The sequence below is a fragment of the Cotesia typhae genome, unplaced genomic scaffold, assembly GCF_013202065.1.
Source record: "Cotesia typhae breed Kobodo isofemale line unplaced genomic scaffold, CoteBio_Ctyphae scaffold_13, whole genome shotgun sequence".
NCBI lineage: Eukaryota > Metazoa > Arthropoda > Insecta > Hymenoptera > Braconidae > Cotesia > Cotesia typhae.
Genome location: NW_027423774.1, coordinates 374153 through 393265, shown reverse-complemented (window position 1 = coordinate 393265; position 19113 = coordinate 374153). Strand labels below are relative to the sequence as shown.

The 19113-nt window shown below is 33.0% G+C and overlaps 7 protein-coding genes across 9 annotated transcripts; 3 read left to right on the top strand and 4 right to left on the bottom strand.

Annotated features, from left to right (window-relative positions):
- Window positions 1-776: 776 nt before the first annotated feature.
- LOC141534688 (uncharacterized) lies at window positions 777-4582 on the bottom strand. The gene is made up of 5 exons (XM_074254205.1): window positions 3341-4582; window positions 2561-2773; window positions 2316-2485; window positions 1804-2211; window positions 777-1713 (listed from the first exon to the last, which is right to left on the bottom strand). The coding sequence occupies exons 1-5, from the start codon at window positions 3497-3499 to the stop codon at window positions 1368-1370; spliced, it is 1296 nt and encodes a 431-aa protein (XP_074110306.1). The 5' UTR covers window positions 3500-4582; the 3' UTR covers window positions 777-1367.
- LOC141535211 (cilia- and flagella-associated protein 20-like) lies at window positions 3998-5530 on the top strand. The gene is made up of 3 exons (XM_074255049.1): window positions 3998-4050; window positions 4832-5057; window positions 5126-5530. The coding sequence occupies exons 1-3, from the start codon at window positions 3998-4000 to the stop codon at window positions 5528-5530; spliced, it is 684 nt and encodes a 227-aa protein (XP_074111150.1).
- Bug22 (cilia- and flagella-associated protein 20) lies at window positions 5437-6521 on the bottom strand. The gene is made up of 3 exons (XM_074254229.1): window positions 6323-6521; window positions 5957-6251; window positions 5437-5880 (listed from the first exon to the last, which is right to left on the bottom strand). Exons 2-3 carry the CDS (start codon window positions 6230-6232, stop codon window positions 5575-5577), a joined length of 582 nt encoding a protein of 193 aa, XP_074110330.1. The 5' UTR covers window positions 6233-6251; window positions 6323-6521; the 3' UTR covers window positions 5437-5574.
- Window positions 6522-6659: 138 nt separating this feature from the next.
- Jub (LIM domain-containing protein jub) lies at window positions 6660-10108 on the top strand. 2 transcript variants are annotated; one of them, XM_074254189.1, is made up of 6 exons: window positions 6689-6784; window positions 6923-7899; window positions 8039-9373; window positions 9474-9536; window positions 9602-9784; window positions 9881-10108. In XM_074254189.1, the coding sequence occupies exons 2-6, from the start codon at window positions 7147-7149 to the stop codon at window positions 10100-10102; spliced, it is 2556 nt and encodes an 851-aa protein (XP_074110290.1). In that variant the 5' UTR covers window positions 6689-6784; window positions 6923-7146; the 3' UTR covers window positions 10103-10108. The 2 variants fall into 2 exon arrangements, with proteins under 2 accessions (XP_074110291.1, XP_074110290.1); XM_074254190.1 differs by having other exon boundaries at window positions 6660-7899; window positions 9602-9749; window positions 9881-10067.
- A 67-nt stretch (window positions 10109-10175) lies between these two features.
- On the bottom strand, window positions 10176-12266 carry LOC141534699 (uncharacterized). 2 transcript variants are annotated; one of them, XM_074254226.1, is made up of 6 exons: window positions 11917-12266; window positions 11544-11847; window positions 11320-11465; window positions 11141-11211; window positions 11027-11049; window positions 10176-10871 (listed from the first exon to the last, which is right to left on the bottom strand). In XM_074254226.1, the coding sequence occupies exons 1-6, from the start codon at window positions 12041-12043 to the stop codon at window positions 10766-10768; spliced, it is 777 nt and encodes a 258-aa protein (XP_074110327.1). In that variant the 5' UTR covers window positions 12044-12266; the 3' UTR covers window positions 10176-10765. The 2 variants fall into 2 exon arrangements, with proteins under 2 accessions (XP_074110327.1, XP_074110328.1); XM_074254227.1 differs by lacking the exon at window positions 11027-11049 and having other exon boundaries at window positions 11917-12257.
- Window positions 12267-12430: 164 nt separating this feature from the next.
- Window positions 12431-16790, top strand: Sym (symplekin scaffold protein). The gene is made up of 3 exons (XM_074254185.1): window positions 12431-12881; window positions 13128-13321; window positions 13402-16790. Exons 1-3 carry the CDS (start codon window positions 12828-12830, stop codon window positions 16502-16504), a joined length of 3351 nt encoding a protein of 1116 aa, XP_074110286.1. The 5' UTR covers window positions 12431-12827; the 3' UTR covers window positions 16505-16790.
- On the bottom strand, window positions 16789-18879 carry LOC141534697 (17-beta-hydroxysteroid dehydrogenase 13). The gene is made up of 6 exons (XM_074254223.1): window positions 18736-18879; window positions 18346-18495; window positions 17820-17996; window positions 17538-17687; window positions 17065-17447; window positions 16789-16987 (listed from the first exon to the last, which is right to left on the bottom strand). Exons 2-6 carry the CDS (start codon window positions 18487-18489, stop codon window positions 16921-16923), a joined length of 921 nt encoding a protein of 306 aa, XP_074110324.1. The 5' UTR covers window positions 18490-18495; window positions 18736-18879; the 3' UTR covers window positions 16789-16920.
- Window positions 18880-19113: the final 234 nt, after the last annotated feature.

Sequence of the window (19113 nt, the reverse complement as noted above, 5' to 3'; positions counted from 1 at the left end):
TAAATTGATTGATAAAAATAATAATGATAACATTGATTAAAAATTATACAAAAATTACAGATAACAGTATAAAAGTTATTTTATAAAAGATAAGATTAGTGGAATATTTACAAATTAAAATGAAGAAATAGTTGATTGATTTTTATGGTCAGGAATGAAAGAAATTATTTAATACAAGCAATTCGATGTCATTTATTTAAAGATAATTACCCAATAGGTAAAACAATCAATCTAGATGAAAAATAACAATAATTTTTCTGGGTACTAACAGCAAATAAATATTTAAACTGATATTGATCCCAAAATTGCTAATTTGTGCAATTCCATTGGAAGCTTGGACATATTTCATTAATTATTATTATTATTATTATTATTATTATTATAGTTATATTTATCACACAGACAATTCTATATATTTGTACATCTAGCTATAATAATTAATTATGATCAATTATGTTAATCTAATTCTATTCAGACTTATCGTTTTTATTTTAATATTAAACACACGTTTTTATATTTCTTCAACTAATATATAACTATCGACTTTAAAACGATAAATAACATTGGAAGTAAATAAATATTTTAAAAATAAAAAACTAATTCGATACTTATAATTTTTACAGTCTCCATATCGCTTACATTGACATTATTTGATACCTTGTGTAATAACTAAACTAATTTTATCCACGATTTTATCTACTTCAGTAATTAAATAATTATTTAAAACATTGTGTGCAGTCAACGAATAATTTTAACAATATATAATAAATAATTACTTTATTATTATTATTATTATTATTATTATTATTATTATTATTTATTTTTTTTTTTTTTTTTATACTAACTAATTTTCTTTGGCAATTATGCGATTCGCGTTATCTACGAAGACCCCGATTTTATCACAGACCTACATTTTTTTAAACATTTATATTACAATTGTATATATAAGGGTTTCATAGTGCGCGATAATTATATAATAATATTGAGATTATTTTACAGATATGAATGATTTGATAGCTGATTTAACAAAAAATAAAAATAAATCAACAAACAATAATACTGTTATTGTCTTTCTTAAATAAAAAAATCATTTAGATCTGTAAAATGATCTTCCATGTATTAAAAATTGTACTCTAATATTACTAAAAAATATAATTTGTCCTGAGACTCGTTAAAAAATTATTTTTCTATAAAATAATTAATTTTTTGGTGTAATAATAACAATTATAGCAATAAAATAAGTAATACTAAAGTTAGTCGACGTTTTTAATTTTTCATTAATTAAATTAGAACAAAAAAAAAAAAAATTGTAAAAATTTTGAGATATCGGCTAACTTAATTTTAATATTAAATAATAACAATAAAACTTATCTCATAAGATCGGCCGCGCGTTGTCTATCACGATGTACTTCTTTGGGGTGCATGCGTTTTCGATGTGAAAAACAATTACCAGAGCTGGCAAATGCTTTGGGGCAATACGGACACTGATAAGGTCTTGCTCCAGTGTGTTGATTAATATGAAACTTCAAGTCCTGATTGCGTTTAAAAGTTTTATCACACAGTGGACAAGCATGAGGACGTAAATCTGAGTGAGTAATGCTGTGAGCACGCAGAGTTGAATTTGTTGGGTAAACTCTTCCACAAACACTGCACGGAAATTGGATACCACCGTGGTACTCTTTATGCCGATAAAGATTTGATTGTGTCTTAAATCTGAAATAAATTCGATAAATAATCAACAGCCACTTATCTTTAATTTTAAGAATTTATTTTAAATAGATAAAATAAAAAAATGATAATTACATCCGTCCGCAAATATCACAGCCGTATTTCCCTTTAGGCCGATGGGTCTCTAAGTGTACTTTTAAATTGCCTTTGGTTGAGATTTTTTTATTACAAATTGGACAGACAAAGCTGCCGGATGAATTATCAGAAGTATTAGGCATCAATACCCCATTGTTTGGAGTGTTGTTGTTGATATTTAATGAAGAAATTGATTTTGAATCGTCATAATGACACTCAACGCGGGGTATGTGAGACCACAGATGATTCTGTAAATTCATTTGGCTTTCAAATGTTCGTGAACACAATGTACAATTAAATTGTTTGTTTAGCAATTGATATTCCGTTTCTGGTTCATTGTCTTCTTCTGAGTCTTCATTTAAATTAGATGAATAATTTTTTGGCTCTTCATTTGTACTTAAACTGTCTCTAAATATATAAATAAATTACAATTATTAATTTTTTTGCTATAAAATTTTTCTTAAAAAAGAAAAAATGTCAAAATTAAATATTAAATATAATTAAATAATTACTTTGTATAACTTTTATCATCATCAGAGTTATATTCAGATTCTGGAGTGATAGAACGATCTAGGCCACATTGAAGAAAAATCATCGGATCAACTTTAACTTCCATTTCTTCAGTAAGTATTGATTCATTTTCAATCGGGCGTACTGACAAGTGAGACTCGTCAATATCGTCCTATTTTTAACATAAATTCATCCATTAAAAATTCTTCACCAAAGATAAAATAAATAAAATAAAAGAAGAAATTACCCGACTGAGAATGGATCGAAGTAACAATCCTTTATCTCTTTTCCCATCATCATTGTCATTAATTTGTTTAATATCACTGTCATCTCGTCCATAATACTGCAATTTAAGTTTATCTTGCGCTCTGCGTGCCAATGTAACAAAATGATGGATGTTTTCCAGTCGCTTGATACACATCGAGCATACAATTTTCGGGAGTCGATCTTCCGAGGATACCTATAAATAAAAAGATCAATAAGCAACAATTAAATTGATAATTATAATTAATAATTAAATAACACGTGCGTCGGATTATTCAATAAAATAAATATCATTATCGATGGTTACGTCAAAATGACAATTTTTAAATTTGCTGACGTGTTTGATAGAGCTGTTATATATAATATCTTGCCTGGAATTGTATTTATAGTGTTTGAGTGATAAAGGCCAAAGAAAGAGGCGGGAGTCTATGAGGTTCATTATACATGTATTCACTTGCAAATATCTGTATATATAACTACTGTAAATATAGATGTAGAGTATCATATTCTTTCTCGCTTTATATTTGTTTCTTCTTCTATACATTATTCTACTCTATTCGTGTTGCCTGGTTCTATTATACTCGCGGCAATCGATAAAATGCTAATTTTTCACACTTTTATGGATCGTGCGCAATCGTCATTTTTTATTTGATTTTTTTTAATTTATTAATTATACTTAATTATAATTAATTACGTGAAGCTACACCTTGTTTTATAAAAGAAGAAATAAATAAATAAACAAATAATTATTCAAGTGACTTACCAATATGTAAAGATATTTTCGTATCTTTGTTTGAAGATGATTACATTTAGCATCTTCATCAAATATATTTACTATATCATTTTTATCACTTATATATTCAGCACATATTCTACACTGTAATTCATCTTTACTTAAATCACAACATGCGTTTCCGTTCATTTCAATTAATATTAATTAATTAATTAAATGATAATTTAATTATATTTCTTCTTTAATTATAATTATTTAATATAATCAATAAAAAATTAAAATAATTATACAGATCATTAAGAATAAATTTCTCTTGAAGATATTTTGCCGCTAGTGTCGTCGACCTTACCCCTTATCTTACGCTCATGCATTTTTCTTAGTAATTATTTTATTAAATAAATTCAATTAATCATTTTTTAATTAACCATTTAAAACAGTCCCGTAAATTGGATTTACACATAAGTATGAATTAATTTCAGTGGTTGTGAGTGATTAAAATAAAATTATGATGATAAACATTGATAAGCCCGCGTGGAATTAAACACCGAGGAGTTTAAAATTGACAGTTTGATCCAAACACGAATTTTAGTATAAAAATAAAAAAAAAAAAAAAAAAATAATTTTTTTATAATTAATTATATCCTCGGTTAGGACCTTATTTTGTTAATATATTATTATTATCGTGTTATGGACCACGAGATTGGTGAGATTACTCTGACGCGGTCTCAACGCTTTAAAAAGTACGTCGGCGCCGGGCGTCGGCGTCTCCCCCAAAACGAGTGCTCAATACAAAATATATAATAGCATTCGTCGATTTTAAAAATCGTAGTAGTAGTAGTATAATACATATATCTTTATATATTTTATATACCTATAACTCTTCTTGGTGCATACAGATAGTTATGTTCAATGTATACGTATATGTGCGCATCAGAAATTTTATTTGAGCTGTAACGCGTTTATATATCATTATTAAATTATTATCATACAAATTTATCTATTATTCATCAATTATAATGATAAATAAAAATATTTACCATTTCTTCTTTTCTTCAATTTAATTTTCTAAAAAAAAAAATTTAATTTAAACAGTAATAAATTATGATTATAATAATAATGATAATAATTAAGATAAAATAGTTGTAAGTAAAGAGACAGCAATAATATCTCCCACTCTTAAGAAATGTTAAAAAAAAATCAATACTTAATAATTATCAATTAATTGCAAGCAGCACATGCGTATATCACTTCTAATTTATTTTTTATTTTTATCTGTACTTAATGAAACATTAAATGTCTTTGAAAATTGGGTCATTTTTTCAGAAGCTTTTGATATCAAAAAAAAAAAAAAAATTTATTCCAAAGTCAATGCAAATGATTTTCAATTATTTTGTCCCAATTAACCATAAATATAATCTGAAAATGTCAAAAAAAAAAAAAAAAAAAAAAAAAAAAAAAAAAAAACAATGTCTAAATTATCTTATAAAAATTTTGTGTATTTACTGTACAGCGTAGTTGAAGATCCTTTGGCACTCTGGTCGAAAAAATAAAGAGAGTCAAGGACAAGCTACTGAAAAATGACAGAGTGATTGAAATAACTGGAAAAAGCGAGCGTAGTAACAGTAAAGATTACATACCAACCTCGCTGACCTGTCCTTCAGATTCCGAAGCTTTTCTCAATATAGAACTTCCGATTATAGTGTTTGTATTAAAAAATCTCAAGCTTGAAGGAAAAATTGAATTCCAGGTCGTTATTATAATTAATTAATAATAAATACAAATAAAATTAACATTAAAAAAATTTTTTTTATTCAGATTAATGATCAGTGCAATTTTCGACGTCGCTTCATTTTGGTAGCAAACACAGCACGTGAAAAAATAAAAAAAATAACATCAACAACAGCATTTATACCTTTGAGACTCGCAGACAATTGGAACAAGCTTGAAATAAATTTATCAACTCTGTGTAAAGACACTTATTCTATTAATTACAAGTCATTGTTAAGGTTAAGGATAAAGTTACATCCTAATTTCCGATACCGGCGTATTTATTTACAAGAGCATCATTATGAGCAAAGTAATGACGTGATCGATGAACTTCACCAAGCGCTGGTTAATTTTAGTTCATTAAAAAATAAAAGTTATCCCATTGAGAATAAATATTGCCAAACACAACCAATCATCAACTCTGAAGTTAAGTTGAAGAAACGCAAAAAGTAATTAATTAATTAACAAGACGATAATATGGGATGATGATCATAAAATTAACATTTAGCTTTGTTTTGTATTGGCAAAAATAACTTGAACTCCGCTGGTAGCTCGTCTTCGGAGTAGAGTCTGTCGGAGAAATAAACACGCCGGATACGGCAATTTGCGTGGATTTGTACTCTCAATGTTTCAACGTAATTTGTTCCATAAGCACGTCTCGTGAAGTCTGCGAGGTTGAATTGGATTTGATTCCATCCATCATCTAGCCGCATTGGCATTGTACATATGAAAGGCTTCACTCGCGTCGTTGATTGGTAATTACTCGCACGAAATCTTCTACGGACGTTCTTATCATCAATTACCTACAATTAATTTTTAAGTTTTTAAATTTATCTGTTAATTTGTCATAAAAAAAAAAAAAAAATTATTATCACTTACTTGAACTTCAAAGGTGAAATATTTCTTTAGATTTTTAATAATCATTACTAAAAATGGCAGTTTTATCCCCAAAGTTTTCCTCGGATCAGCTGGACACGTTATGTACGTAGTGCTTACATTGCTGCCAAGTATTTCGAGCACTAAACTCTGGATATCGTTGTCAGTGATGCGTTTTATGTGACCGTTTCGGACCTTTTTGTCCCATATCTGGAGTGGCTTGCTGCCAATCGAGTATAAAATTGATAAAAATCCACTTTGGAATGTATTTTTAAACATTTTTACAATTAATAGTCACCTAAAAAAAATAATTAGCTTTAATTTCATTGAAACAATAAAATTTTTTAGGCTATAAAAATTAATACTTACTTGATATTTGTGATAATAAATAAATTCCTGAGGAAACAAATTATTTTTGGCTGGCAATTAACAATTAAGCTAGTATTTTTACTAATTATTGTTGACAATTGTAAATTTGTTTGATCGATCACTGATGTTTTGTTATTAAAACTCTATCCATGGCAACATGATTGAGGTTATAAACAAACTTGACTGTAAATACATGTAAGATAGAATTTGTGTGAGTAGACATCAATGAAGACCTCCAGATGAAAAAATAACTGTCAGTCGGTAAAAAAGAAATATACTGAAGAAAAACAACAAAATGCTACTTGCCAAAGCTGAAAAAAAAAAAAAAAAAAAAAAAAATGTCTCGCATCTCGTAAACTCTTGTCTGTCGTAACGTTTCTCTCTAAAATAATTTAAGTAACAATAACCCATTAAAATAAGTATTATTTCGAAGAAATAACATTCCTGAAACAGTTATTGATAGTAAATATATTTTATTATTTTTCTACCTAAAAGTATTTCGACAATAAATAATAAATAACCGGGGCGTATCCCAAATTTCTTAATCGATTTTCGATCACTCTTTCGTCAAATTATTATAAATTATTTTTTGATTTACAGAACTAGTTATACATTTAAAAATAATTGAAAAACCGGAAAAATAGCCCTGTGGAAGTTAAAGTGAGTGAAAAAAAAAAAAATCAACGGAGCTGAGTAAAGCCTTAAAATGTTGATAATTAAATAAATTAATTATAAAAAATAAATCAGTGAGTTTGTTAGAGAGTTCCAGGAATTAACGTCAAAAAGAAAGGCCTAAGTTGAATAAATAATAAATTATTTAGCCAATGTGTGACTCAGCAGACTCGTATGTACAAAAGCTCAGTTATCTCCATCTGAATGACGATGGAGACCGAGTTCCTGGAGGTGGAGGCGCTATTGGAGTACCTGGGCACGTCGGAGGCTCCAAACCCGAGGCTCAGGTTCCAGTCTCAGGAGACCAGCTCAAGCATCATCACTATTTACAGCAGCACTACCAGCAGCAGCAGCAGCAGCAGCAGCAGCAGCAGCAGCAGCAGCAGCAGCAGCAGCAGCAGCAGCAGCAGCAGCAGCAACAACAGCAGCAGCAGCAGTACCAGCAGTATTCTCGGTCCAACAGGTCGATGAGTGCTATTGACAACTACATAGACGAACACACCCAGTCGTACGACCGCGAACTACCCAGATATCCTGTCTCCAAGTCGATAGACCTCGAGGACAGAAATCCTGTGTATGAAAATATCGAGTACTATCCTGGACCCACACACCCGCCGTACTATCATTCTTTGGAGAAGAAGAGCCCAAAGAGTAGTCCAAGGACTTCGCTAGTAGGGGATTGCTATGACCCTTCCTTCAGGAAGGCTCAGCCCCAGGTACCTACTAATAAATATACAGTGTCTCCAGCCAAGGAACTACCTCCTTACGAAGCTCCGCCAGTTTATGAGAATATCCAGGAAATTAATTATCTTGACGACGCTGCCCAGAGTAAACCTGGACCTCAGGTTCCTAATTTTTATCCAGCGAGTATTAATGGTGGAGATTACGTTGTCATGACTGGAAAGGTAATTTTTTTTTTTTTTTATTTAAATTTCCTTAATTTTTTTTTCTGGCCACAAAATTTTGCTTACTCTCTTAATAATATATATTTAGTCGTCAACATCATAATATTAAATCCCGACAGTAAATAAATAATTATTTCAGGTTCAACGTCCAACACGCGCTCCATCTTACGAGGTACCGTCAATAAACCCCCGTTACTTAACATCATCATCATCATCCTCAGCAAGCGACTTACAAGCCCGAGGAAGTACATACGTTCCGCCATCAGAGCTGCAGCCCCAACTCCAGCAGCCACCACGGATGAATCCGTACAATGATTCATCACCGCGTCACGCAGAGACTCATTACACGCGTATGAGTAATGAACACGTTCCAGGGGTAGGAGTAGGAGTAGGAATAGGAGTAGGAGTAGGATCAGCTGGGTCTTACAGGTCTCTGAGTCAAGTGACAGATCCTGGACAGTTTCGGGGGGAGAACGGACAGTTCAAGTACCCCAGTGAGCCAAGACACTCGCCAGTCTACGGTACAAGGTCCACAGACGCTCGTCTGCCCGGATACACGCCAGCGAACCCGCGTAATATAATGCCTGCGACCTGGAACACCGGTGAAAGGTACAACAGCTCACCGAGCCGCGAGTATGCCGCGAGAACTCCCGTTTACTCGTCGAACAAGACCAACGAAGGCCATGAATCACCCTCTTCCAATCGCAGCTCTCCCTTGTACGCGATTCCGCACGCAGGACGGGACCAGTCCAGATCTAGGGACTCTGGACCAACTCAGCAGGACTCCAGACAGCAGAATCAGAGTCTGAAGCATATCAGCAGCCCGGTCCACCCTCCTCCAAGCCCAAAGGGTCATCCGGCTTTGCATCAGCCGGTGTCGCTGTCTCCCAGTGCTCCAGTGACTTCCAGACCTGCTGCTCAGTACCCGCCTAGTCCAGTTCGTGGCCAAGTTCAACCTCCAGTCAACAGCGCGACTGTTCCCGTTGATGATTTAGCGCCAGTTCCTCGAATCACCAGCCTGCCGCCCGGAGTCACCAGTGGTGTAGCTGGACCAGTTTTTCTCAATGCCGGAGTTCCTGTTCTGCAAAAACCTCCAGTTGAGTTGAACGCTCCAATGATTGACAAACGTCCGGTGCCCAGTCCGAGCCTTACTACGAAAACTATCCAAGGGAAAGGATTGCTGCCGTACAGTGTCACTCCTCCAAGACCTTCCGGACCGACTGAGGCTGAGAGGAAGATTGAGGAGCTTACCAGACAGCTCGAGGAAGAGATGGAGAAGCAGGAGGAGGAAGGAGAGTACTTTGGAATTTGTCATACTTGCGGGGAAAAAGTCACTGGGGCTGGACAGGCTTGTCAGGCTATGGGGAATCTTTATCATACTAACTGCTTCATTTGCTGCTCATGTGGAAGGGCTTTGAGAGGAAAAGCCTTTTATAATGTCCATGGGAAGGTTTATTGTGAAGAAGATTACTTGGTAATGTACTTTTTTAACTATTGACGTTTTTAAAGATATTTTTCTTATTCTCTTAATAATATAGATTTATTTTTTATTTTTTTTTTTTTTTTTCTTTCAGTACTCGGGATTCCAACAGACTGCTGAAAAATGCGCGATTTGTGGACACTTGATCATGGAAATGGTAATTAGAATTAATTTGTTGATGATTAAATATTATTTATTATTAATTGGTGTTTTGTTGTCTAGATACTGCAAGCGATGGGCAAATCATATCATCCAGGCTGCTTCAGATGCTGCGTGTGCAATGAATGTCTTGATGGTGTTCCATTTACAGTGGACGTCGACAATAAAATTTACTGTGTCAATGATTATCATCGTATGTTTGCTCCGAAATGTGCGTCTTGCGGCAAAGGAATAACTCCTGTCGAAGTAAATTTGTTTTAATATACGAATGCTTCTGATTTATTTTTTTAAGCTGCTAATTTAGAATGTATTTTTATAATAATATTTAATATTAATTTTTAGGGAACGGAAGAAACCGTAAGAGTGGTATCAATGGACCGGGATTTTCATGTTGATTGTTACATATGCGAAGATTGTGGTATGCAATTGACTGATGAACCGGATAAACGTTGTTATCCATTAGACGGACGGTTAATGTGTCGAGCATGTCACATTGAACGTATATCACTTACTCAACCACGTGCTCCGCAACCAGTTTCTGCAAGTTATCAATATATGGGTTAATCAAAATTATTCTCTCTTACATACCTTAATTAATTAAATTAATTGAATTTTCTTACAGATGTTAGTTAGTAGGAATTATTAATTTTAAGGTAAAAACACAAAGAATTTTTTTTTTTTTTTTTTTTTTTTTCTCCCCATTAATGTAAAATATTTATTTAAAAGTTATTTATTAATTCGCTGTTTATTTTTCTTCGAGAGCTTGTTGCAGAGACAGCTGTGATATATTTTGTTTATTTAGCATAATTTGAAATATTTTTTTATGCAATTTATAATAATTAGTTAGTTAATTAAATAATAATAATAATCGATTTAGATTTGACATTAAGTACTTGATACTTTTATGCAACAACAATTGAACAAATTAAATAATTAGCACCAACAATGACATTATTTATAATTGTGTACAAACACGATATACCATTAATTAGTTAAATATATAAGTAGTTATTATCGAATTCCGCATAATAATGGCTTTAAATAAAGTTAATTAAATAAATAATAAGACTGATATTAAATATATTCACATATTTAATTAATTAATAACTTTTTTTATATTTATACGTCATTCTTTTTACAATCTATTTCATTTCTTACTCTTACATTCATATATTATAATAATTAATCAATTATTACACAATTAATAATATTAATAGGAATAATAAATTAAATTTTATTACGAATTTTCTCTTTGTCAGTTTCTGTTAATTTTGGAATCAACTGAGTCAGTTTTTTTTTTGAATGCGATGTTGCACTTGCTTGATGACGCTGCCTGAAAATAAAATAACAGTTAGACCATATATTAATGTTATTAATAAATTAACGACTAACTATGTACTAATGAAATTGTCAAACGCATGATTAAAAATATTTAAAACAATTAATGAATAAATGTTATGAAAAATAAAAAGCTAAGATTTCATTGACCTAGTAGATGTCTTACGAATATTCTTCGTCGTTTGCATTGAAAAAAAAGATATTACATGGTTAATTTTTATTTATTTATTTGAGAGGATTTATTTTAGAATAAGTCAGTAGTACCTGAGCTGATGGCCGCTTGAACTTTAAGTAGCCCATTTTGTCGAGATACCTTATTGCCATTGTCGTTCCACCTGAAACAAATTTTATTTATCAATTTAATAATTGTCACTGGAATAAATAATTAAATTATAACTAGCAACCTAGCAGTCACTACGTTTTATTATAAATAAATAACTTACCAACAGTAACTGTATATCTTATTGGAGTACATAATTTATACATCGCGTAAACTACAGCCCAATGACCAGCACCTGAGTTTCTTATTAAGTCAATATATTTATCAGGTATCATCAAATACTCCATTATTGGAATTACATCTACACCACTGTAATAAATAATTAAAATAAAAATTATTAAATATCTGCTAAATTAATTTTTATCGACAATAATAATAGGTACTAACTTTTTTGCAGCTGCATAAAAAATGACAACCCAAACAGCTGATGTCGCAATATGTACTGGAGCCATAATATACCAGTAATCTTTGAATAATTGTTTCATTTTTTGGAAGACATTGAGTTTCTTCAATTTTTCCAATGGTGATTCATTGCTCGTGTCAACTTGTTCATCTTTTTTTTTATCCTCAACACTGGCATTGCTTAATTTTTGGAGCAACTGTTTATTGTATATAACTGGGTTTATGTTTGTCAATAAATTCGATGACAAACTCGGAAAAAATTTTTTATTAGATGTCCTATGTCTTGTATCTAAATAAATAATAATTTATTATTACTATTGTAATTATTTTTAGAAATTTTGGTAAAAAATAAACTTACCATGATTGGAAAAATTAAAATTACTATAGCACGCACATACTCGGTAATTTGACAGTGACCGTAAATTAAAATAAGATTTTATTAATAAATTATTTATAACTGAAGTCCTTCTAATCATAACTTCCATTATTTAAAATAAAGTATGTTTAATTTAATTATTGTTCTATTGATTTATTATTATTGTTTAATATTTATTACATCACCCAGATGGTTTATATGAGTATAAAACGTCAGTCAGGTTACTGGTGGAATTTGTCATTTGAATTTTTATTTAAAAACAATTCCGGTACTCCTATTATTGATATTTTGATAAATATATAATTGCTTCCTGTAATTACTCAGATATTTTTATTTATTGTACGCAAAAAAATTTTTCGAACATTGTTTAAGGTTAAGTTTTTTCTTTTAAAACGCATGTCTGAGAAAAGTTGTAATTTATTATCAAGATGTATAATTAAGCGTTGTATTAGTTTTTTATTCACATTATTGTTATTTTTATTGTGAGCATTAATTAAAATTACAAAATTAATTTTATAATTTTAAAAGTAATTATTTATAAATTTTTCTTTTAAACTTCAATAAATAAAGTTTAAAAACTCGCGCAGTTTTTCGCGCATGCGCATTCGTAAGTTACATACATACATTCTTTTTTAGAAGGTTGCCGGCTAACCGACAAACTCAGTTATTTCGGGCGAGTTGTTGTCGTCTGTGTTGTTGATATAATTATATTATATATCAGTCCATGTTGATTTCATTTTATTCTTGAAAAATTGTTATAAATATATATTTATCAATAGATATATGTAAGTTAATGAGTACTGATAATATTCAGTCGGATTATAATATTCAGTAATATTAAGACGAAAAATATTTACCAAGCTTGTTATATTTCGGTGTAAAAAATTAAAAAAATGGATCCGAGACTACACCGCAGAGCTGAACCAGAACGAAATCCTGGGGATACGGTAAATATTTTATTAAATAAAATTATATAAATTTGATCAAAAGTAGCCACGTGTCTGATGATTTTAATGTAATAAAAATTATTTAGTTGAAGTAAATTTTTTTTTTGTCATAAAAAACATAACATTTAAATTTGCAGTCACTTAACCATAAAAATTTTTTTTTTTTTAATTATTTTCTAATTAACAAATATCTGCCAGGTTAATTTTTATATAAAAATCTGATGAATAATTTTTTTTTTCCTCCAGATTGTAGAATGGCTGAATGAAGCAACAATGGGCACGAATGAAGTCAAAGTCGCTAATTTGACTAAAATTCAAGAATACTTAACAAACAAAAGCCCCCAGCTGATGACTACTTACCTGAATGAAGTCCTACTATTTTGTTCAGACCGTAGTGCTGATGTCAGGAAAACCGTTGCTGGTTTTATCGAAGAAGCTGGGTAAATATTTATTCATCTTAAAAAAAATTAATTTTTTAGTTTAAATATTGAAATTATCACCAACCTAATTAATTTTCCAGGGACAAGACACCAGACAGAATTCCCCAGATGTTAACCCCACTTTTGCGCTTGATAAGCGACGAGGTAGCCGCAGTATCTAAACGCGCGGTCCGTGCGAGTAGTCGAATTCTTCGTGCGGCATTAAAGTGGATCGTTAGCAGTAGCTCTGCCGTCGTAACTCCCGAAATGGAGACCGCGTGGAACCAGCTGAGTTCCTTGAAGGCTCATATAATAAAAATGATTGACAGTGATAACGACGGAATACGTACGCAAGCGGTTAAATTTCTCGAAGGCGTTGTCTTGCTCCAGACACACGTGGATCCCGACTCGCCAAAGCGACCCGACGATTTTTCCCTAGAAGACGTACCACTGACCCTGAAAATCGCTCGTCGACGCAAGCTTGAAGAGGAGGCGAATCAAGTGATGGATTCGCTGATAAAGTTTCACGGCTCACCCCACGTAAGTAGCGTTAACTTGATGGCATGCATGGGAAGTCTCGCACAAATAGCTAAGATGCGTCCGCAATTTATGACAAAAGTTATCGAAGCGCTGCAGCGCCTTCAGAGCGATTTGCCCCCGACTTTATCCGACTCTCAGGTGACTAGTGTCCAGAAGCAGCTGAAGACAACATTGCTGGCTTTGATGAAGCACCCAGCGAGCATCGAGCACGTCCAGACCATTGTCAAGCAGCTGACGCAGCTGGGAGCCAAAGAGCAGGACATTATGAAGGCCTATCCGAAGCCTGAAGACATTCGCCGGATGAAAAAGCGCCAAGCCGAGGCTGCTGCCGCTGCCAGTGCCGCTAAACGCGCGAAATTGGAAACAATCATACCTACCATCCCTGTAGAAGAGCCCGAACTAGAAGTTTTGCCAATTATTATCAAGCCAGAGCTTATTGAGCTGTCTGAGAGCTTCATCGCTGAGAGATTGAGCGTAGAAATTGCAACAGATTTGGTTCTCGACAGCATGACCTGGGTTCCAGACACAATGACCGCGATTTTCGCTCGGGAATATCAACCGAGTGTGTCTCCAGACTTGCAAGAGCAGCGACAAGCCGTGGCTAAACTACTGGCTGCTCAGATAAAGCAAGCCAAGGCTAAAAAGATAAAAAAGGACAAGGACGATGACGCAGTCATGGAAGATTTGATCAAAAACCCGACTATCACTGTCGCAGAAGCCAAACGCGAGCGAAAACGCGAGAAAGACCGCGAGAAGGAAAAAGAAGCCAAAGCTGTTCTTGAAGCTGAGAAGACTCTCGCTAAGCGCAACCGAGTTAAAATTTTGAAATTCGCTGAAGTGACAAAGCCCATGTCGAGAGACGCTAAGGAAAAAATGTTATTAATGGCGGTTAATCGGATTCTCAGAGCTGAGAAGAGTGCAATATTCGGAGGAGTTGCTTCAGCGAGATCGAAAATCTTGACAACTCTTGCAGCAACCTTCAAGCCTCATATCAGAGAAGCGGTATTGCGTTATATCTCCGAGGACATTCGAACGAGATTGGATCTAGCGTTGAGCTGGCTCTATGAAGAGTTCGCACTGCTCCAGGGCTTCCAGAGACGGACTACCTTGAGCAGCACGCCTCACGAAGCTCCCAAACAGGCTTATAATTTTGTTTTGTGCACTCTGGTTTCGGCTATTGACATCATCCAGGGCAAAGATCGGGACCTGCTGCTGTCCAGACTCTATTTTGAGGCTCCGCTCATCACGGATGACGCTATCGAAGCACTGAAGACCATTTCTGGTGATGAAACTCGGGGTCTAGCGCCTCTGAATCTTCTCAAAGAGATGGTGATCCGCCGACCTACCAAGCAGTTGGTCTTGCTGAACGTTTTGCTCTGTCATACAGGTCATGAGAAGGCGGTAATTCGCGAAACGTCGATAAATCTGGTCGTCGAGCTGTACAGCCGCTCTGAGCTGAGTAAACTGATAGAAGAATACGCCGTTATGTACCTCGGGTTTCTGAGACTTCCAAACCCACCGGAAATAGTCTTTGGTCTAGATCGTGGCAGGGATACAATTGAGCAGTTGTGGTCGGAATCTACCACTCGCGCCTGTCTGAGTCTCTATCTAGCTTTGTTGGAGAAGCACCAGGACTTGATCCACGAGCTAGCGCGCGTTTATACCTCCATGCCTCCAGATGTCAAAAGAATCGTGCTGAGGTTGGTGGAGAACCCGGTCCGTTCTTTAGGAATGGCCAGTCCCCAGTTGTTAGCGCTTGTAGAAAATTGTCCCAAGGGCGCAGAGACCCTGATCACCAGAATCATCCACATTTTGACGGAGAGGTCGCCACCTAGCGCTGAACTGGTCTCCAGGGTCCGCGAACTTTATCAGACTCGCGTTTCAGATGTTAGATTTTTAATTCCGGTCTTGAACGGACTAACCAAGCAGGAAGTCATTGCTGCGCTGCCTAAACTGATCAAGCTGAACAACATCGTCGTGAAGGAAGTGTTCAACCGGCTCCTGGGGACGCTTAACAATGATACCGGAGTTTCTCACACTTCTCCGCTGACTCCTGGTGAGCTGTTGATAGCCTTGCACAATATTGATTCGAGCAAGGCAGAACTGATGAACGTAATCAAGGCGACTACTTTGTGCTTTGGGGAAAAACAGGTCTTCACCCAGGAGACCCTCGCGGTTGTCATCCAGCACCTGGTGGAATTAAACCCTCTGCCTACCTTGCTGATGCGAACTGTTCTTCAGAGCTTGTCTTCGTACCCGGGACTCAGCGGATTTGTAATGAATATCCTCCAGAGGCTGATCATGAAGCAGGTTTGGAAGTTCCCCAAAGTTTGGGAAGGTTTCGTCAAGTGCTGTCAGAAATTGCAGCCCCAGAGCTTCGCGGTTGTTCTTCAGCTACCGGCTCAGCAACTCGCTGACGCCTTCAAGATGTCCTTTGGGTTAAAGGAACGCTTGGCCAGTCATATCGAGCAGTTTACTGAGAATCAAAAGGCTCACATTTCTTCAGCGATCATGGATGTTATTCAAGGAAAGCAGGTTATTGATTTACATGATGACTTTGATATTGCTCCGCCTGGAGATTTTTCTGTGGAAGTTAAAACTGAAGAGACTCCTGTTGATGCCGCTGCTGATCCTTCGGAACCAGCGCCTCCTGGAATGGATTGATGTGGTTGAATTGAGATAGTGTGGAAGATTTTATAATTATTTTTTAATTGTTGATAATTTAATTTTGATTCATGTTGGAATTTTTTTTGACTTTATCAGAAATTTAATAGTTTATATTTTTGAAAATTTAATTTAAAAAAAAAAATTATACCTAGTAATTGTTTATATGACGACACAAAATTTATCCAACATGAATAAAAATAACATCAAAGACACAAATTAAAATTATTAATTAAATAATTTAAATTTAAGTTAATTGTATATAAAATTGTCTTGCTTAGTAATAGTTTTACGAAAATATTTTTTATTAATAATTAATCAGTCTTGTTGTAAAACACAAGTATTAATTATTTTTACGTAAGTTATTTAAGGAAAATAAAATTATTATTATAAATGATGGAAATAATAAATAAATTTCATCCAAAATCAACTCCTGTGTCCAATAAATCTCGTAACATGAATGATGCCTTTTTTGGAAGGATTCTTTAACAGAAAATTAATTTAATTGTTATTAATATTTGATTAAATTTATAAAAATTTAATTAATTAATAATTGGTACCTTAGAACATGCCCGAGGTATAATAAATAACCAGGAACACTGAACTCGGCATAGTTTCTTCTGACACCGTCCAGGATTTTCCTGGCGGCTTCAGATGCCGGCATTGTACCAAAGTAACTTGGTATTCTCAGACGAATGTCATTAGCGGTTTCGCTGTCAATGATGAAGGGATAAATGTGGACAAGGGTGATTATAATATTGCTGTTGGACTGTCTTAGCTCGGCTTGGAGGGATTCGGTGAATCCCTGGACCGCGAATTGGGCTGTTGAAAAAGGAACACGAGCACTACGACTCGCTGCTCCTGAAAATCCTGCTACTGAGGACAGCGCGACTATGTGGCCTTTGTCTAAGCGCTGCATTCCTGGTAGTACTGACTCTAGAAGCTTAATTTATTTATTTATAATTATTTAGATCCTTGAATAATTTTTAAATGAATTTTTAATTTATTAATGAAAAAATAATTGATTATTTACCCAAAAATGACTTATCACTGCAACATCGATAGCTTCTTTAATATCTGGAGGCTTTTGAATTAAAGAACGCGAGCTTGGTACTCCACAGCAGTGTAATAAAATTGTTACTTCTCCTAAATCTTTATGAATTAATTCTACAATATTTGCTACCTAAAATTAATTAATAGAATTGATTATTATTATTATTATTATTATTATTATCTATATTTAGATAAAAAAAATCAGTTAGTGTTAATAATTAAATTTTTATTAATTAAATAGAATAAATAAAAATCAACATACTTGTTCCTTATCAGTAATATCACAAATATAAGGCTTAATAACAGCGGAATCACGTGAAGCCTGTTGGACAGTAGCTTTGCACATTTTATCATTTTTATCAACACAAGCAACTTTAACACCCAGCAGACATAATTGAAATGCTATTTCGCGTCCAACGCCGCGGCCGGCTCCTATTACCTGCAATCAGCATCAATCAATTTTTAATAATTGCCCTCTCGGGGAAAAACAATAACTTTTAATTAAATTTAGATTTTTACTTTAATCTAAATCTAAATCATAATCCACCGTGACATTACGAGTCGGAATTTTTTTTTTTTTTTTGCATCAACTACCAATTAATAAATGATTATTTATCGTACTGTATGCTGTACATTTACTTCTTAACTCATATCAAGGCTTAATAACAATAAATAATTCTCAATCACTGTGATTTAAATCTATTAAAATGATTTTTACGTGACAACGTATCATAATTTTAATAACCATTTTAATTAATAAAACGTTATTTATTAATCATTTTAATTACCATAGCCACTTCTCCTTGGAGGCTTTTCATTGCCGGTGGTCTTAGTGTGCGATAAAATGCGACAATTATTGATATTATTATTCCAAATAATAGTGTTAATAAGTCTAACATTAATACCATCAAGGAGTAAATTTTTAATAGCATGTTTTCCTAAAAATTAAAAAAAAAATTTTAATAATTTGTAAATTTAATCGGAAAAAAAAAAAAAAAAAAAAAAAAAAAAAAAAAAATTATTTTACAAAAAATAATTAGAATTACATTTTTAATAAATTTAATTAAAAATTCATTATTTTAACTTACCATCTGCATCCATTAATAAGTTAAAAAATTATAAACAATTAATTGAAGTGAATATTGACCTGAAGAATAATAAAAATATTACATACATACCTTTAATATTATTCAATTTAATTAAATTTTTACAATTTTGGAAAGAATATGTAATTTTAATTGTAATTTTTACAACTTAATGATCTAAAAAAAAATTACAAACAAACTTTGATCGGGGCAAAAAATAAACAGCAATAAATATATGTAATTATTTATATAATAATAATTATCTAGTATTGATATAAAAGTTATTCGCGCGATAAAATAAAGTGGCCGATAAATTTCCAACGACAGATATACACAAAGTCCGGCTTTGTTGTGCTACGGTAATTATTTGGGGTTCAATTAGCTATTTTAAAAATATAATTAAATCGAATAAACATTAAAATAATTTTTTTATCGTTTTAGTTTATTTATTTGGAATTTAAATTAGTAACT